The sequence below is a fragment of the Ursus maritimus genome, unplaced genomic scaffold (genome assembly GCF_017311325.1).
Source record: "Ursus maritimus isolate PB19 unplaced genomic scaffold, ASM1731132v1 scaffold_21, whole genome shotgun sequence".
Classification (NCBI taxonomy): Eukaryota; Metazoa; Chordata; class Mammalia; order Carnivora; family Ursidae; genus Ursus; species Ursus maritimus.
The window spans coordinates 41,196,671-41,216,096 of NW_024424564.1; the positions used below are offsets into that span (position 1 = coordinate 41,196,671).

Below are 19,426 nucleotides of genomic sequence, written 5' to 3' on the forward strand. Positions count from 1 at the left end.
CTTTCTTAAAGCATCACGACTGTAGGTCTATCTGATGAAGTCTAGTCATGTTTTGTATGCCAGACACAAAATTGGTTTTATAGATGGGATTTCACCCCCACAGAATAGTATGGAATAACAGGTTGATTCCCTTAACAATGAAAGAATTAGAGGCAGACTTGCTGCAGTGTGTGTCTTTAGAAACTAGCCAGTGGGTCTGTGCGAACAGCCCCTGCAGTGACAGCTACCTCTAACTGGAGACGAACCGGGGCCTTTGTGTCCATCGAGGCATGTTCGACTCTTGTGGCCCAAATGTGTGTGAAGGTAACCCCTGGATATTTGAAGAGAAGCCTCCAAGGACCACTGAGCACACATCTGGTAGAATGACTTTTCCTCGCTTCCCAGCCCATGATTTTCAGGTCACGATAGCTTGTTAGAGTAGTTCTTTTGCCCCTTCGTGACACTGCCTTTCCTCCTGGAGAAAACTGCTTATTCAAGAAGTCTGTAGTAGACCTTCTTGCAGACGGACCCCACTGTGTCGGCATCCAGGAGAAGATCAGCTTCTAAAATTCTGTTACCGTTAGTAGCGTATTTTCAACAAATACATTTTCTCAGAAGAGCAGGTTTAGACTCCTTGTCTCTTTCTCTTCTCTCCCTTTTGTAAGACTGGCGCAGAAATCTAGAACAAATCTTCTTGTTGGACATCTTGGCTTTCCTCCCCACCTACTTCCTGTTTGCCAGCAGCCGCGGCCTTATTTTAGCTGTGTAGGCTCTTGATTTACCTTCCTCGCCCCTACTCTCTGGGTGACGGTCCGTTTCCTAGGCTTACCCCCGTTCAGAGCAGAAAAGGAGTTAACTGAAAAAGCAGCAGAAGAAGTTAACTCGTGGAATAAATGTGTTTGCTGTGTTCCTTTGCTGTGTAACGGACAGTTTTTTCCTAGAATTTAACTCTCTTCCACGTTATCAAAAACCTCAAGTTTCTGTAGTGTTAGATCTTAAATAACAATGATTAAACTTTAGTTTGTGAGGGAACTCCCCCAGAGTCCCATATTTTAATTCAAGCAGATCACCTTATCTCCTTCTGAAACTCAAGCGGTTTTCCTCCTGTTGGGGTTTTTAGCCTGGGATCCGTGAGTCCTCCCTGGAAGCGGGATGTAAAATTTTGTGTTCATGGGCCTATGTGCATTTTTCCCAAGAGAACAGACATAGCTTTCATCAGAATCACAAAAGAAAAATGAAGACCCATCATTTAGCAGGTGTAATTTTTCTTTTGAATCAGAAAGATTATTGAATCAGTAATTTTTTTGGACATTTTCTACTTCACTTTTCTATGCATACTGTTTTCTACTGTTCATGTTGCCATGAATTGAAGATTTAACCATTCTTAACCTTCATCTTTAAATTTTCAGAGTATTTAATGTGTGTCTTTAATATAGTATATTCAGTGCATAGAAGATAAACTAAATGTTCAAGATGTATTTCCTATGAATCTATTTTAAGATTGACATGATAGCCACAGAGAATATATAATATTTCTTCATTTAAATATATATGTAATTTTTTTTTTAAAGATTTTATTTATTTATTCGACAGAGATAGAGACAGCCAGCGAGAGAGGGAACACAAGCAGGGGGAGTGGGAGAGGAAGAAGCAGGCTCATAGCGGAGGAGCCTGATGTGGGGCTCGATCCCATAACGCCGGGATCACGCCCTGAGCCGAAGGCAGGCGCTTAAACGCTGTGCCACCCAGGCGCCCCAAATATATATGTAATTTTTAACCTTGATTAAGAAGCCTACAGTTTATTCATTATCCCTGATACCTGCTACTGGAATCTTTTTTTTTTTTTTTTTGGTCTTTTTCTATTGGTATATTTTCCTCTAATTAAGACAGATTTTGGAAGACTTCCAAATAATGGCATATTCCAACATGAAATTATCTCTGTGCTTCAAGCTACTTTTACCTTAAAATGTGTGTAGAAATTGCTAGTGTTTTATTAATTAGCTTACTGCTTCCAGTGGAAATCTCTGATAGAACTGGCTTGTTCAGGATATAATTAGTTCTTCAGAAAGTGAACACTGTGATGTGATAAGGTTGATACATCAAAACATTCTCACCTGGTTGCTAGACACAGGTGATGTTCATTAAAAACCTAGAAACCCCCCAGTGAGTGACCTGGCTCAATTTTCATTTTAATTGTGACATTTTGATTTCTGAATATACATCATGGCTCTAATTTCATAAAGAAATAGTCCCTGTGCTGAACTTCTCCGAGTGACTGCAAAGTATCAGGCAACATGTGAGCAGATCAGGGGTGGTCTTATGTTTTGTTTTGTTTTGTTTTGTTTTCCTCCACAGGGAAATTGGTCTCTAAAGAGATTTAAAATGGACCGCCAGGGTGTGACTCAAGTGCTGTCTCGCTTGTCATATATATCTGCACTGGGCATGATGACAAGAATCTCTTCTCAGTTTGAAAAAACAAGAAAAGTGAGTGGTCCTCGTTCCCTGCAGCCATCTCAGTGGGGAATGCTCTGTCCTTCGGACACTCCTGAAGGAGAGGTAAGGTTCCCGAGGAGTCTCTGCTGTGTCAGAGGTAATACCTATTGGTGATGTTCTACTCCTGTCCCCATTCCTCCAGGTCATATCCTTTTTTGGGTCAGCCACTTGTCTGGCAGAGACCTGATTGATGCAGCCCGTCAGGACATCAGTGTCATTGGAAAACCAGTACCGACAGAGGCATTCAAGCTAGTATCTTGTTTACATAGAAATAGGATCCCAGTGTTCTTGCTTGTTTTAGCTTGTCCCCAAGAATCAAGCCATGCGATGAAGAGGGGATAAGAATGTGAGGGAACATCGAGGGGCGCCTGGGTGGCACAGCGGTTAAGCGTCTGCCTTCGGCTCAGGGCGTGATCCCGGCGTTATGGGATCGAGCCCCACGTCAGGCTCCTCCACTGTGAGCCTGCTTCTTCCTCTCCCACTCCCCTGCTTGTGTTCCCTCTCTCGCTGGCTGTCTCTATCTCTGTCAAATAAATAAATAAAATCTTAAAAAAAAAAAAAAAAAAAAGAATGTGAGGGAACATCGAGAGACTCCTCACCTTCGTTCACAGGGATCTCTTTTTAAGGAACTCCTTATTTTCCTTAGGTGCACTTAGAGGGCATCAGACTTGGCAGTGGCAGCCAGCGGGGAGCACCAAACCAGGCAGCTGAGGGGGGCTCTGCATCGTGGCCCTCTCTCCTTCACGCTGACCGTTGTTGGTGTCACCTGATTCTGTTCGTTGTAAACTGTAAGCTACTGGAGGAAGGAACCTTGCTGGGTTCCCATTCTGTCACAAGCTGCCAGCACAGAGCCTTGTTCACAGCAGAGGCCCCACAGAGAGCTGCTAAATGAATCAATACGTTTGTTATGACACGGGAAGATGTAAGTTCCAGAGTGTAGAAATTTGTTATGACTCAGGGAGGTGAAAACAGAAGTCCATACAGAGTTTAGATTTTTAGAAAATTATCATTCCACTCCTAATTTATCTTAAACCATATGGGAATTCACACTAGAATTACGCAGCTTGTCACATTTGCATCACTTGTACCCCTTGGGCTTTGGAACACTGAATTTCCCAGAGTCTGTTCCAGCTAACCTCTGTGAAGTCCCTGTTTTGTACATCACAGCACGTGGTTTCAAAGATTCAAAGACAACATACACGTTACATGTCTCAAGTGTTTTGTTTTCTACTTGCTGTGCTATGTCTTTGTTCATATTTTGTCTTAGATTGTTTTTGATTGTATAAAAATTTTAAAATATTTAATTTTTTTCCTTTTGAAGTCATTTCAGATGTACACAAAAGTTGCAAAAATAGTACAATTTCCATAGTCCCTCACCTAGATTCCCCAAACATGAACATCTTACACGAGCATCGCTCAGTTATCAACCTTATGAAATACACATTGATAACAGGATTATAATCTATAGATTATAGGATCTGTACCTTATTCAGATCTTGCCAGTTATCCCACCGACGTGTGTTTTCTGGCCCAGGATTGCACATTGCTTCCAGTCGCGCGTCTCCTTAGTCTCTTAATCGGAGCGGTTCTTCAGTCTTTTCTTTGCCTTTTCTGACCAGGAAGCTTTATAGAGTACTGGGCATTGACTCTCTTGACTCTCTCATTTCCAGCCAGTTGTATATTTTTAGGTACCCACATCTATCAGTGTTTTCCTTTACTGTTTCTATGCAGTGTCCTCTTAATGACCGTGGCGTTCCGTTGTCAGGGAACAACAGCTTATGTAATCAGTTTCTTTTTTGAGGGAACATTCGTGATGCCATCCTTATTTGCCATTTCAAACAGTACTTTGCTGAGCATTTCTGCATTTCTGTGACGAAATCTATGTTTATATCCTTGTTTATTATTTTAAGATAAATTCCTCTGTGTATATGTTTGTAAGTCTTCTGTATGAATCTCCAAAACGTCCCCTACAAGGCTGGACTGCTTTACGTTGCCGCCAGCAGAGCGGTGAGCTTTTTTCAGACAAAACCGTACTTTGTCTTACTAATGGTCATTCTTAGAAATGACTGTCTTTTGTTTTTTAGGCGTGTGGGTTGGTGAAAAACTTGGCCCTTATGACACACATCACGACTGACATGGAAGATGGACCCATTGTTAAATTAGCCAGTAACCTGGGGGTAGAAGATGTGAATTTATTGTGTGGGGAAGAGCTCTCTTACCCAAATGTGTTTCTCGTCTTCCTCAATGGTGAGTGTGTTGTGGAGGCCTGTGGAGCGTGATCAGTCTTTGGGTGGGAGGTGGAGGGAAGCCATTATCATCCAGATGTTTAAGGACAAAAAAACTTCAATTCTGGGCCCAGGGGGCCTTAAGTTAAAGGTAGAAAAATGGTGACAGAAACCGTTGTCCCACTGGCCAGGTGCTCAGGGTCTGAGAGGGTCCCGCTGTCAGAGCACAAGGTCACATCGCAGAGGCTGGCTGCCTTCTGCCCTTTCACAGCCGCCCCCTGGTCCAGAGTGGAAAAGGCTCGGCGCCGTACCATTAAGTTCAAGCTACACATGTGAGACATTCTGCAGAAACAGTCAGATGAGCCCTGACAGTGAGTTGGCTTATATTCAGCCACTCGATGATGGATTGTCAACAGCCTGTGGCAAGAGGTCCCTCTCTTTCAGCTCATGCTTCAGAGTCCTCCAGAGCCTCGGCAACGAGCGGCCCTCATCCTTTCTGCTTGTGATCTGGTGATCTGGGTGCCTGTCTCCTCACATGTCCTGCAGGCACTCGTCCTGACCATGTAGCTCCCATGCTCTTCTCCCCTTTCCTCCCGTTCTGGGGGCACAAGTCCTTCCTGGCAAGGGCCAGTGAGCAGCAAAACAGGGCTGTTCCCTGGCCACCTCCTTCTGTATATCCCAGTGGCTAGTGCAGACAGAGCTCTTACTCTCCACTGTCACCCAGGACCCCTCTGAGTCCTCATGCTGACCCTGGGACACAAAGTCCATTTTCTTCATTTCTCAGATGACGATGACAGGAGGAGCAGTTGAAAAATAACCGTTACTGGGCGCTGGGCAGAGCTCTGAGTGCTTTATGGGGGATCGATTCATTTCATCCTCACATCAAGTGAGGAAGTGATCGAGCCAGTGTTCGAACCCGGGAGGGTCTGGACCCCGAGGTCCTTCGCCCAGCATGTGGTAGGGCTGCCCGTAGACTCAGGTCTTCCGGTGCCTTCGGCCGCCCCTCTGTGCTCCTCTCCTGCGGGCTGTGGAGGAACAGAGCTTTTAAGTGACTGCTCAGCGCCGCTTCTCATCTTTATTGGGTGCATATTTTCAACTGAAGAGATCTATTTTTTGTTCCTCTTACAAATATTCTCCTTTCTGCTCAGGTAACATCCTGGGTGTCATTCGAGACCATAAGAAGCTAGTGAATACGTTCCGACTGATGCGAAGAGCAGGATATATCAATGAGTTTGTTTCCATCTCAACGAATCTCACAGATCGATGTGTCTATATTTCCTCTGATGGAGGAAGGCTGTGCAGGTATAAGTTGCTAAAAAGAATTTATATGTTTACTTCTGAAAAGAAATACGCTTGTTTTTGTCTTTGAATCCACTTTCATTGTTTAGAGAACTTTAATTCAGTTAGCAGACACCTCATGAATATGCATCTGGGTGCTGAGAATTCAAAGATTAATGGGAAACAGTTTCTGCCCTCAGAGAGCTCAGTCCATGGGCAAAGGCAGAAATAATTACTAATAACAGCCAACCATGCCAGTAATAATGCTCGCTAGCCGTTATTTTTTTTTTCAGTAGATAAACCATGAGTAAGGCTTTAACTACATTCAACCGTGTAAGGGCAGATTACTATCTTCATTTAACAAATGAGGAATGAGACATAAGTAACAACCCAAAGCTAGATAGTGGTGGGGTCTCTTCTTTACTTGACAGTCCTTACTGTTCATTTGACTCCCAACAGTCATGATTTTACCCACTGTATTCTGTTGCTGTGAGCTGAACTTCACAGGATGAGTGGGATCGTGTCATGTTACTTGGATGAAGGAGGAAAGGAGAGAGGCTGGGCAATGGCAAGAATAAAAAACATGGAGGCACAAGCAAGTCAAGTTAGACCCAGTGGATGGGTGCCTTCTAGTCACTCAGCACACCTTCCGGGCTTATGTGTACAGGTACTGGCCAAGAGAAGGGGGCACAGAGATGAATATGACAGGGTATCTGGTCTTCGGGGAACATCAGGGATGTCAGCTGAGGACGGTACATTGTTTTGTAAGCCTCTGTGTGTTTTACTGTGGTCGTTTGTTGTGGACCTCAGGTAGGGCTAGGGCCCAAGTTAGTGAGCTAGCAATGGTTAGAGTGGTGGGAAGAGCTGGGGCTTAGAAGTCTGCCAGAGCTGAGAGTGGACTGCCCTTGTCTGTCCAGCATCCAGCTTCTCCTTCCGGTTACCCTCCTCACTTTGCTTTGGGAACTGCCCCTCCCCGTTGGCAGTCTTCGTGGGATAATCAGGTGCCCTTTCCTGCTCAGCCAAAGGTCAGACACATGACCCTAGCTAGGCCAGTTACACTCTCTCCTCAGAGAATTTGAATCCCAAATAGAATAACTCAAGGAAGAAGTGGTTGGAACTGATTCATCCTGACAGCAACACATGCAAGAGACTGCCCGTTACCCCTCCCCTTCTGGATCCTTGGGCTCCTTTTCTTTGTGAGGCTGGGCATTTTACCTTTTTTTTTTTTTTTTATTCTTATCCTTCAAGTAAATTCTTATGCTTTCAGTAAATTCCTTTAATTTTTTTTTAAATTTTTAATTAATAAATTCCATTTTTGCTTACATTAGCCAGAATTGGTTTCTGTTCTTTGCAACCAAAGAACCCTAGGTGATAACATACCTCTGTTTGAGTCCTGACTTCCCACTTACCGACTTGTGTGGCTCTGATTTTATTCCTTTGGCTGAAAAAGATGTAAACGATAATAATACCTCCCTAGGGTTGTCCTGAGAACTAACTGATAGAAGGTGTGGTAAGTGCCTCGTAGGTGCCAGGCACGTGTTAGTACTTATTTGAAGCTGTTAACATAATCAATTAGGGGCGGGGAAAACAACATTTTCTTAGGTTACTCTTTTTTGGGATTTTTCTCTTTCATTACATTCAGCATATTATGGAATAGTCTGAAAGAAATGAATTCTTTTTTAGAAGTCGTTTTACAATGGCCTGACATAGATCTGGCAGGACGAACAGGTAGTTTATTGAGTTAAGTAGAAGGGGAATGAGGTAGCGGAGTGTGACCGCTCCCTCTCCTGCGGCTGCATCTGTCCTTGTCCTCACTTGTGAGTCTCTTGGCCCGAACTCCCTGCAGCCCTTGAATGAGGTAGCCGTGCTCTCTGCCTCCCTCCCCAGAAGAAGCCAGGATTTCGAGGTAATGCTGATTTCCATGAAAAGTTCACTCAGTTCATTTTTCAGCAGCTTGTGTTCCCCTTTTGTAATTGCGCAGCTCTTCTTCTTAACTGTTTAAAAGTGCTCATTAGTCCTCAAATAGTTATTTGGACTTTAGGGTAGAGCGCACAAGTGTCTGGTGGTTGCTCGCTCCTCTCTCTAAGAGCTGCTTATCCAAATAGCAACAGCCCTTGACGTTTCGGGGCCGCATGCCATCCTTTGTGTCCGTGTTTCCGCGTGGTGGCGAGGTCCTCAGCGGCAGATCACCGCTGACAGTTACAGGTTAATCTATCAGAGTGGGGAGACCAGAAGCTCTCTACCTTACACCCATTAGCTCGCTCAAAATCACAATGTAAAAAAGCTTTATTCTCTATAAATGCGTAGCTTTAGGTAACCTGCCAGTGTAGCCTAGTGATGTCTGTCCAAAAAGAAGCCACTGTAAGCGGCCGATGTTCATCACACCCTCACTGCAGGACACCATTGTTCTGCTCAGGGGCAGTTCTCGGCCTGCTGGCTTCCTGGGTAGTAGACCACATACCCCTATGTGAAATCCTGCGAAATAGCTTTGGTGTGATGCATTTAGACCGTCCATTTTAAAAAATAAGACACTAAAGATTTTGTTTCTAGATCTTACTGAGTATCATTTTTGTGTGGCCTTTCCATGGAAAACCAGGTATTTCCTAAGATACTTGGAGGAAGCACTGCGTGTGCGTACATGTCCGTGTGCGCACATACACGTGTGTGCTGGCGTGTGTGCGCCTGTGAATGTGTATGAGCGAGAGAGCAGATCGACCCCGATGCGCCCGTATATGCAGAGAGTACCTGGGGTCCTCAGGCAGTCCGGGAATCTGTTTGATCACATCCCAGCTTCCCTCATTTCACTACAGTAAACTTACTTGCTGACTTAATTCTTCTTTTGAACTCCTGTGAATTTGTTATTTTTTTTCATTTCAGACCCTACATAATTGTTAAGAAGCAGAAGCCTGCAGTCACAAATAAACATATGGAAGAGCTGGCCCAGGGGTACAGGTAAGTGGCCAAAGCAAAACTTCTCAGTCTTCTTAGTAGTCACATATATGATTTAATCAGCAATGACATTATTTGATCTGAGCTTTTAAGAAAAGTATATTTTCATTTTTAGTCTCTTAACTGCTCCCTACCAAATGTATCAGCCTATTAAAAACCTGTTCCACTCTTTGTGAACTTGCCTGGACTTGGTAAAATATTTATCAGTTTGTATCATGAGGAGCACAGAGTGTTGGTGTAAATTAGTGCACTGTGAAGTACCGGGATATGTTGATGTGGATGCTGCGTCTCTCATCGTAGTGGCTCTTAAAAGTCATAGAAGTTATTTTCAGAAGTGAGGACCAGATTAAGGTGTCTGGTGGCTCAGTCGGTTAAGCATCTGATTCTTGATTTCAGCTCAGGTCATGATCTCAGGGTCCTGAGATCGAGCCCCACGTTGGTCTCTGTGCTGGACATGGATCCTGCTTAAGATAGAAAGGGGGGGTAATCAGAAGGGGGAATGAAGCATGAGAGACTATGGACTCTGAGAAACAAACTGAGGGCTTCAGAGGGGAGGGGGGTGAGGGAATGGGATAGGCTCGTGATGGGTAGTAAGGAGGGCACGTATTGCATGGTGCACTGGGTGTTATACGCAACTAATGAATCATCGAACTTTGCATGAAGAAAATAAATAAAAAATAAACTAAAACTAAAAAAAAAAAAGAAAAGATACTCTCTCTCCCTCTGCCCCTCCCCATCCCGCCCCGACTCGAGCTTTCTCTCTCTCTCAAGAGAAAGGAGGAGGAGCAGATTGACAAGTCTCATCGATGTTTTTATTTCAGTGATTTACGATCACTCTGTGATGCAAGAATAACATTTTTCAAGCATCCCAATGTATTGATACTTTCTGGGAGAGAAAGATGCTTTGGGTATAAATGAAAGCCAGTATTCTCCATTATCATATGTAAAACATTGCAGTAAAATGCTTATTAGTAATGTACATTTCATCAATTTTTTCCCAGGAATTTTGAAGATTTCTTACATGAGAGTCTGGTTGAATATTTAGATGTGAATGAAGAAAATGACTGTAACATCGCACTCTATGAACATACAATAAATAAGTAAGTAGAATCTATAACAACCATAATTAAAACCTATTCTGATTACAGAAATCACCTTTTCATTTCATCTCTTCTGTTGTGTTGCCTCTTAGTAGGAATTGTTAGAAGTATACTATCCTATAATAAAGCATACCCCATCATTTATCCCAATGTAGGATTGTCACAAAACTGCTAACAATCTTTAGACTTAATTATCTTCTCTATTCACGTTACACTTAATGCATATTTTCTGAAAAGAATTGCTTCTCTGATTCTGATATTGATTACTGTCAAAATTGAACTAACGGATTAGACTACTTAAAAGATGTATTTCTCTCTTCTAGAGAGGACATCTGAATTCTTGTCGATACAGGAATTCCATATATTCTATGTTATAAGGATGTCTCTAAACTTACGTGCAATATAAATAAGAAATGGTAATATGCTTACAGTGTTTCAAAAATAGTAATATTTTTAGAAGCATCTGTTCTATTTGGAATACATTAGAGGACATTTATGTAACTTTCTGATGCGTGTGACTGATGATACTGCTTACCTGAAACTGGAATTTTTGCACTTTTATTGTGAAATAGTTAGGGAGCTTAATACTGCCATCTGGTAACTGTTTAGGTCTTCGATCAAGAAAGCACTTTTCTGTTTCCTGCTACCAGATGAAATGTACTGCTTCATTGTTGTCTTATTATAATTTAGTAAACAATGCTTTTCAGCCAAATTCTTTATTCTTTAAAGGTAGGACTCTCTCAAAGTGCTATTTTTGTACTTCTGATTTGAAGATTGAGTGAATGCGAAAGATACCTCTTAGGTAGTAACGCTGTGAATAGCAGTCCGCCCTTCTTGTTTCTCAGCCAGCATCCTGTTTCAGCCTTGACGCCTCTCCTTGTCTACACCCGCAGCCGATCCCTTAGCCTATCATGTCGACCCTCAGCGTATACCCAGAGTCTGATCTCTTCCCACCACCTCCACCTACCATCCTAGTCCAGGCCACTGCCATTGCTTGCCTGGGGACTTGCAAAAGGCTCCTGACTCTTTTGCCCTTGTTCCCATACAATCTGTTCTTCATAGGTCAAAGTGGTCTTTTCCCTTCTCTTCTCAAAATCCGGTGGCTTTCCCTCTCCCCTGGAAGTCCTTACAGAGGCCTCAAGGTCCTGCACGATCTGCCCACCCCTCCTGGTACCTGCAGCATCGTCTCCTACCCCTCTTCCCTCACTCTCTTTAACCATACTGGCCTCTTCCTCACACCTCAGGCATGCTTCTGTCTCAGCACCTTTACACTGGCTGTTCCCTCGCCTGGGACACTCACATCCTTCCTCACCCACTCTTTCACCTCCTCCAGGTCTTCCTCAGAGGTCACCTTCTCAGTGCCTTTTCCTGATGGCCCCATTTAGAATAGATACCCCTCCTCTGTGCACCCCTCTACACTGCTTTACAATAAAATCTATAAAATGTATTTTATTGATTTATCTGTGTATTATTTATCTCTCCACTAGAAGCTTCACAAAAGCAGGGATTTTTCTCTGTCTTGTTCACTGTAATATAGAAATGCAGCCATTAGTATCAGTACCCAATCACCAAGCTGACCCATATATTAAACTCATTTTTTTTTAAATAGAAAAAATTTGGTATTCTGTAATTCATACTTGTGACATTGTTTTTCAGCGTAGACGTGCATGAAGTAAAAAGAATGAATCCCATTCTTCCCCATCCCACTGAACTCCAGCCTCCAGACATAATCAGTACCAGTGGTTCAATGTGTACTCTTTTAGATTTTTTTTCTAAATGGGTACAATCATACATACATACAAGGCAACATATTTTAATTTTCTTCATTTTTAAACTTGGCATCATTATCAAATTTATCATTCTAGGCATTTTTCTATATTAGTGCATGCTTGTATGTTTATATAAATATATTACTTTAATTTCTTTTTATTACATTGTCTGACTACACATAGTTTATTTCATCTGTTGATCTGTTGATGAATAATTAGGCTGTTTTCCAATTTTTCCGCTGTTACAAAGAACAGGTTACTGAGCCTTAATTTGAGCTCAATTTAAAGCCCTTATACACAATGAATAGAAAGTCTTGTATTTCCTGTTCAGGACAGAAGATTATGGTGGTTATAATTTTGAATAATAGTATCCCTTTTTGTTTTATAAAAATCAAAGTCCAGAGCATTTGGACTTTGAATAATTATTAGATAACGTTGGGGCGCCTGGGTGGCACAGTGGTTAAGCGTCTGCCTTTGGCTCAGGGCGTGATCCTGGCGTTATGGGATCGAGCCCCACATCAGGCTCCTCCGCTATGAGCCTGCTTCTTCCTCTCCCACTCCCCCTGCTTGTGTTCCCTCTCTCGCTGGCTGTCTCTATCTCTGTCAAATAAATAAATAAAATCTTTAAAAAAAAATTATTAGATAACGTATGATCTTATATATATTGTTACAAAAAAAAGAGGAAACTTAGGTCTGTACCTTCTTCATTTTCAGCTTGCTTCAATCTGTATATCTGAAAAAGTAGTTTTTATTTACATGGGGAAATTGGCCCATATTGTCAAATTGGCCAGTATTTAAACCAGTACACTTAAAACTCTGTTTTACTCTAGGACATAAAATGTCACTATAAGCTGTTTCTCTTTAAAAAAACAAACAACAAAGAAACAAAACCTAGGGCCCTTTCCCTCTTTGCTGACAAAGGCCTAACGTGTCTGAGAGAGTTGGGGTTCTGCTAGGTCATAAGGTCAAAACTGTGTTCTTCAAACCAAGAACTGTATGGGAAACATCCTCTGTAACCAAACTAGGGACGTAATTCATATGTGTATTGAAGAAAAAAAAAAAACCATGAATAAGTGGGAAATCTTTTGCTATGTGTTTCGCATCTAATTTTCCCCAATGGGTTGGGTTATCTTGGAAATCACTTGTCTTCACAGGTACTGTATGTAACCCATTGAAATGACTGAAGTTATGTCTCACAAGTACTTGAAGGAATAGAGGGTCAGCAGAGTCCACAGACCCTGCATGTAATGTCTCTTACTTCCAGCAAGATCCAGAAACAATCTGGCTGCCCTTTCCCTTTAGAATAACTGAGTTGCAGTATCAGTTAGCCAAAATGGGGATTTTTACAAAAATGCATTACAAAAGCAGCCAAGATTCTAACACTTACTAGATAAAGTCTTACTTTATATCTAGTTTCTACAGCTGAGCTGTCCAAGACAAGTACCATGCAAGCCCATATATCTAAGTTTTCCAGTAGCCAACTGAAAATCGTAAAAAGAACCAAATGAAGTTAATCATAATAATTTTATTTAACCCATTCTATCTTAAATATTGTCATGTCAACATGCAATCAATATAAAAATATGAAGTTTTTTTTTTTCTATACAACTTCAAAGCACATCTCTCTCAGTTTGAAGGCTAAATGTTCATTGGAAATACCTGATCTGATCATAACAGTTACAGTTGAAAAAGTAGATTCACAAGTGTAAGTTGCTACAAGTGTAAAGGTTTTGAATAACTGAACTGAGTTATTTAAATTTGAGTTTTAAAATGTAATTAAAATTAAGTAAAATTAAAAATTCAGTTCCTCAAGCATGCTAATCTAGGTGAAAAGTGTTGAACAATCACATTTAGCTGGTGGCTATGGTACTGGTCCCCGTAGGTCTATGGAAGATATTCTTAAATGGGATATATTCTTCTCTAAAATGGGGATGCAACTTCGCCATTGATACAAGTTGGAAAAGTGAGGAAAAGCAGCCCACTCACCCATGTGGATATTTTCGCTACTGCATTTGGATATTGCCCAGTATAGTAAATTCTTTATAAGTATTAGTTATTGTTATTAGTATGTAATAATGTTTTATTTTTTTTTACATGGGCATTCTATACTATCTCCCTTCTCTTGTATTTCTATCAGTAGTGTTTCTATTACTGAAGAAAATAATTTATTTTACTTTATTTAAGTTTTTTTAATCAGTTTTACTAGCATCAAATTTTATTCTTAAGGTTTTATATAAATTACATATATATTTTATATATAAATTTATATAAAATTATATGTATATACATTTATGTTTATATAATGTATGTATTTTATTTATATATAAACGTAAACATTTTATTTAGGTCTTTTGGGGTATTTTTCTTATGACCTTTAAGAGGAATGTGTTCTTGGCGTTGGTGTCTGAGATGTCTGATTCTTATTAACTTGACAGAGATACCACCCACTTGGAGATCGAGCCCTTCACTCTTCTTGGTGTGTGTGCTGGCCTCATCCCATACCCTCATCATAATCAGTCCCCGAGAAACACCTATCAGTGTGCCATGGGGAAACAAGCCATGGGTAAGATTTCCTTCTTGAACTTGGTTCTATAAATATTTGGATAAAAGACTTAATCTTTATTCTTACTTCACTGGTATTAAATGTTTGGCTAAGTCAGCCCTTGCTGGTACCTGAGTGTTACTAACCGCAGAGGGCTTACGGGTGCCATTGCCATGTCTACAGCCTCTACAAGAAGAGAGAAAACCTCTCTGAACTTATTTCTTTGACCAAACTGGGGATATATAATAAATGTCACAGAACGATGAGGGGGTAAGTAGAAAGAGAAAAGCTCTATGAAGTGTAAGTTGTGTGCCAGGAGAAATGGAAGAAAGAGCAGAAAAACACAAGTTTGAGGGAAGAGCGGGAAAGGGAATAGAGCCACAGATGTACAGTGTGTCTTAGAAGGTGTTCCTGATGGTCTGGGTGACGGTCGTTGAACATGTCACATCCTTGCAGTTGTTCCTGTAGCTCCTGAAACGTCACACCAGTTTCCGAATTCCTTTTCCTTCCTTCCTTCTCTTCTAATTTATCTATTATCCGTCCCTAGCACTTGCTGAGTATCACGGATAGACCAGATGGTGAGGCTGGCACCTGAAAACAAAGGGGAGAGAAAGAGCCCTGTCCTCAAGGAGTTCACAGTCTAGTGAGAGAGCCCAACAAGTACAACTGTAGCTGGATGTATTTGGTAAATGCTGTCATGGACCAACAGCTAGAATCTTAGGGAAGGAGAGCAGAGAGGTCACTTGGGGTTAGAGAGTAAGTTGTTTCTGAAGAATACAACTGAATTGAGTCTTGAAAGACCCTGAGTATTTTTCATAGACGTGGAAGTATAAATGAGCATTGCCGGGGGAGCTTGATGCTTTGGTCTGGCTGTTTCACATAATATGGGAATAGTGGATACTGGAGAGGTGCTGCAGATTAAGGAGTTTGGGTTTTATCTTGACGGTGATGCAGAGAGGATACCAGAGCAAAAAAAAAAAAAAAAAGTTTTGCTTACAAACTTTTTTTGAAATGTTTTTAAAAATCATTTAAGTCCTAGTAAGTTTAATTTATTTTCATATATGTCTATGATATCAGTATGACTTGTCATTTCTGGTTTAAGGTATGCTACAGGGGGCTTCATGAAAAAACTGAAAGGTTTTTGCATTGCCTTTGGGTAACACCCAGAATGCATTTAGCTTCTCAGTTACCAGCAATCAGCTGCAACTGACCATAGCTTGACAATTAAGGAATCCTACATCTCATCCCAGAATAAAGAGTGTGTATTTCTTTTCGAGTTTTTATATTGCCCTTTCGGTTGGCAAAACATGTTGTCCTGCAACCATTTACCTGAATGATGTAATGCCTGGACGGTTCAGAATAATTCCCAGTGGGAAAATCTAAACAGCGGCTCATCAATTTCGCCTTTCCCATTCATCCTCAGCAGCAGTGTAGGCTGATTTCCCGCGTGTGCTTGTGACTTGCTAACAAGTTGAAATATACAGTACTGAACCCTGTGTGTCATGAAAGGGCTATCACTTCTATTGGGTTTACCAAACCATTTTGTTTCATGATGTGAATCCTGGCTGAAACAATACACCTTTTGTGTAGAACCTTCAGCAGAATTAACGGAAGACTAATCACTTCATCGCTAATGCCACTCTTTGGTTGTGTTTGAAGATGAAAACAGAAAGGGCTACGAATCTGTCTCCACTTGGTGAATCTTTTTTTTTTTAAATAAAGAAGTAACTTGAAGGAAAGAAATATTTTTATTTTTGTAACTCTTCTACCTACCAAAAAAAAAAAAAAAAAAGAAGCCTTTATTTTGTGGCCATGAGTATCTGAAACGTTTCGTTAGTTACCACACACAGTTAAGCAGGATCAGTGTGTACAGAAAGCCAATTCAGTGTCTGTAGAGTTCTTTTGTAGTTTTCTGTGTGAAGGTTTTTTTTCTCGTTTTGTTTTGAGTGTCATTTGCAATTCATTGTCTGTGTTTTCTGAGGTTGGTGTATTCAGCTGCTCTGACCCTGGGTCCTGCACATTTAGCTCCTTGGATACAATCCTCTGACGTTACTGCTGACGCTAGGAAGACAAAAGCCACTGAATATCTTAAGTAATAAAAAAAAGGCTTTGTTACTGTTTGTTATTATAAAACACCTGACTGGAAAGAAAAGCATCGAGATAAAAGTACATTCAAAGTTGGCACATTACATGACCACGTTTCTCTCTGGACACTCAAATAGCTGCAGAAGTACTGAGCGAGGTCTGTATGAAAAATCACAAAAGGAACAAGGCCGGCAGAGGGAGAAAACCCACAGCAGAAACCCAGGTCTGTAAAGCAGACCTAGCAGTTTGAGTTGGACTTCGCGGAGTCATTTTAATTCCACGCAGTCTTGGCAGCTGGTAACTAAAAGGCACACTACCCCATTTTAAGTAAGTATGAGCCATTGCTAAAGACTCCCTACCTCTCAGAGAGTCTCTGTGAACGGTCTCAAGTAATATTTTAGTTGCTGTTCATCCATTAGTCCATGTGGAAAGTGAAAGACAGTAGCCCGGAATTAAATCACTACATTTTCCTGCCACCCTGGAAGATTTGCTGTCTACCTTTCACTGCCAACCGCCCGCCCCCAGTCAAGAGTGACGAAAGGAGAGAGTCATTTTTCTATCACTGCGAAGGAAACCAGGACGAGCGCAAAGCGCAGAGACCGAAAGCCTCGCCTTGTACATAAGAGAGAGCGCACTTCAGTGAACATGAAACACCGCAGAGGTGTTTCTTAAATCTAAGCTTCTTTAAGTTATTAATAAAGTGCAGGTTTCCACCTTCTGTCTTACTGTGCCTACTGAGAAACACCTGAGCTTCCACGGATACGGCTCTGTTGTGACAAGGTTCAGAGCAAGAAGCCAGGTAGACGTGGATGGAAATGGCGAGGTCGCCAGGTCACTCAGCACTGCAAGTGAAAGCTGGGTATTGGAGCTGCACTGTAGGTACTCCCTGGCGCCAGGTGCCAAGTCCACATGAGTCACGCTTTCATATCCTGTCCACTTTATTAGTTGGCAGTCCTCTAGTGAAACATTTTCTCCTGGTTAAAAGGATCTTTCAGTCACTATCAGCTCCGTTAATGAATATGTATCACATGCCTCCCCTAGCCATGGCCTCCTCCCAACCCCCCTTCACCTCCAAATTGCTGGGACTTTTTTTTTCTTTTTTTTTTTTAAAAGCTCAGGAGGTAATGCAGCTTCTGTTTTTGTTTTTGTCTTCAGTAGATTCTGTTCCAAAGCAGATAGTTCCTTCTCTTGTATTCCCCACTTTTATAATAGGATGGGATGTCCTAGAAATACCCTAGAAGATTTTGAGATCTTAAAAACATGTAATATACAAAGGTTCTCATAAAATTTTGTTTCACTCTACATCTCCTTCCTTCTATTGTATTCAGCTTTCTGTTGGAATTTTTTTTTTTAGAAGATTTATTCTTTATCCATTTGATAGATACAAACTGAAACTGTCTTGGCCAAATTATCCCTGGCAATTATATTTTAGAATTTCACTGTTGGTTCAAAAAAAAAATTAAAATCATTGTAGCTATTTCAGATATAAGATGATACAACATTTCCTGAGACTGGAAAGTTAATAATGAATATTTATGGAGATAGAATTACACTGTAGTTCAGTTTGTAGGGTGAGAGTTGGAGGCAGAACAGGTGAGAGTGCAGGGTCAAGGGGTGTATGTTTGTTACTACTAATGTTGTTAATTGCATTGTTAGTGAACGTTGCCACTTACTATACAGATGATTTATACACGTTTCTTTTAATCATCATAATAATCCTGTCAGATAGAATGCATACCTTTTTTGTTTCTGTTAAGGAAACTGAATCCCACTTTGGTTGAGTAACTTAAAAAAGGTTACATTCTGTCTTCTGTGCAAAACATAATGTAAGTATCTATAAAACTTATGAAATTCTTCTCAATGGAAACTAACTTCTTTCCTCACTTTTCCCCCTTCCTGTCTATCACAACGTACTAAGTGTCAGTGAGGATGTGGAACAGCTAAAACTCGTGTCCCTTCCCTGCTAGACCGTAGAATATAAGCACTTTGAGGACAGGACTAGGTCTGTGTTATTTATTACTGTATCCTTGGTGCCTAGCAGAGTGCACCTCTGAAGGCTTAGTAAGTACTTAACAAATGTTTCAACAACAAATTAATCTCTGGGCACATTAAAGTTGCTAAGAAATCAGGTGCATATTTTTGAAAAGAATCTTTGAATAGAACTAAGTCGAAGAGCTTATACAGCTTGTTTTTAAGATTTGCTATAAAGCCACTGAAACAAAGACAGTATGATGCTGTTGTAAGGGTGGCTATGTAGATCAGTGGAACAGAATCAAGAATCCAGAAATAGACCCACATTTCCGTGGGCATTAAATTTTCAGTGAGTGTGTCAGACAATTCCAAGGGAAAGGAAAAAATCTTTCAACAAAATAAAATATGTATGTGTATCTTCATAGAAATAAATGAGCATCAACTCCTTCCTCATAACCATACAAAAAGCTAACACAGAATGGATCATAGCTCAGAATGTCAGAGCTAGACCCATAAAATGTGTAGATAGAAATATAGGCAAAAGTCTAAATGACCTTGAATGACCTAAGTGAGATTTCTTAGAACTCAAAAAGCACAGGCTATGAAAAAGGAAAAAAATTAATAACTCAGACTTTTTCAAAGTTAAACTTTTGCCCTTTGAAAGACACTGTTAAGACTATGGAAGGCATTAATCCACAGAATGGGAGCAAGTGTTGGCAATGTATACATCTGATAACAGATGTGTGTCCGGTACATACAAAGAACTCTTCAATGATAAGACTACTCAGTTAAAAGATGGTAAAAATGAAAAACAGACACTTCACAAAGTAATAGGAATGACCAGTAAGCTCATGAAACTCTGTTCAATGTTATTAGTCGTTAGGTAAATGTAAATTAGAACAGAGACCCCACCACACGCTCGTTAGAACACCTAAAATGGAAAAGATGGACCTACTGAGCGTCAGGAGGTAGAGCAGCTAAAAAGTGCGCCCACCGCTGATACAGACGTGAAAAGGTACAGTACTTTGGAAAATT

General features: G+C 40.9%; 1 protein-coding gene across 1 annotated transcript in view; it reads left to right on the top strand.

Moving 5' to 3' along the window:
• The window catches only part of POLR3B (RNA polymerase III subunit B), a 109,578-nt gene that overhangs the window by 48,579 nt on the left and 41,573 nt on the right, over positions 1 to 19,426 (top strand). The window contains exons 14-19 of the mRNA XM_008705658.2: positions 2,335 to 2,535; positions 4,557 to 4,719; positions 5,846 to 5,999; positions 8,853 to 8,927; positions 9,926 to 10,024; positions 14,229 to 14,356. Coding sequence (XP_008703880.1) covers positions 2,335 to 2,535; positions 4,557 to 4,719; positions 5,846 to 5,999; positions 8,853 to 8,927; positions 9,926 to 10,024; positions 14,229 to 14,356 — 820 coding nt within the window. The remainder of the gene's footprint in view (positions 1 to 2,334; positions 2,536 to 4,556; positions 4,720 to 5,845; positions 6,000 to 8,852; positions 8,928 to 9,925; positions 10,025 to 14,228; positions 14,357 to 19,426) is intronic.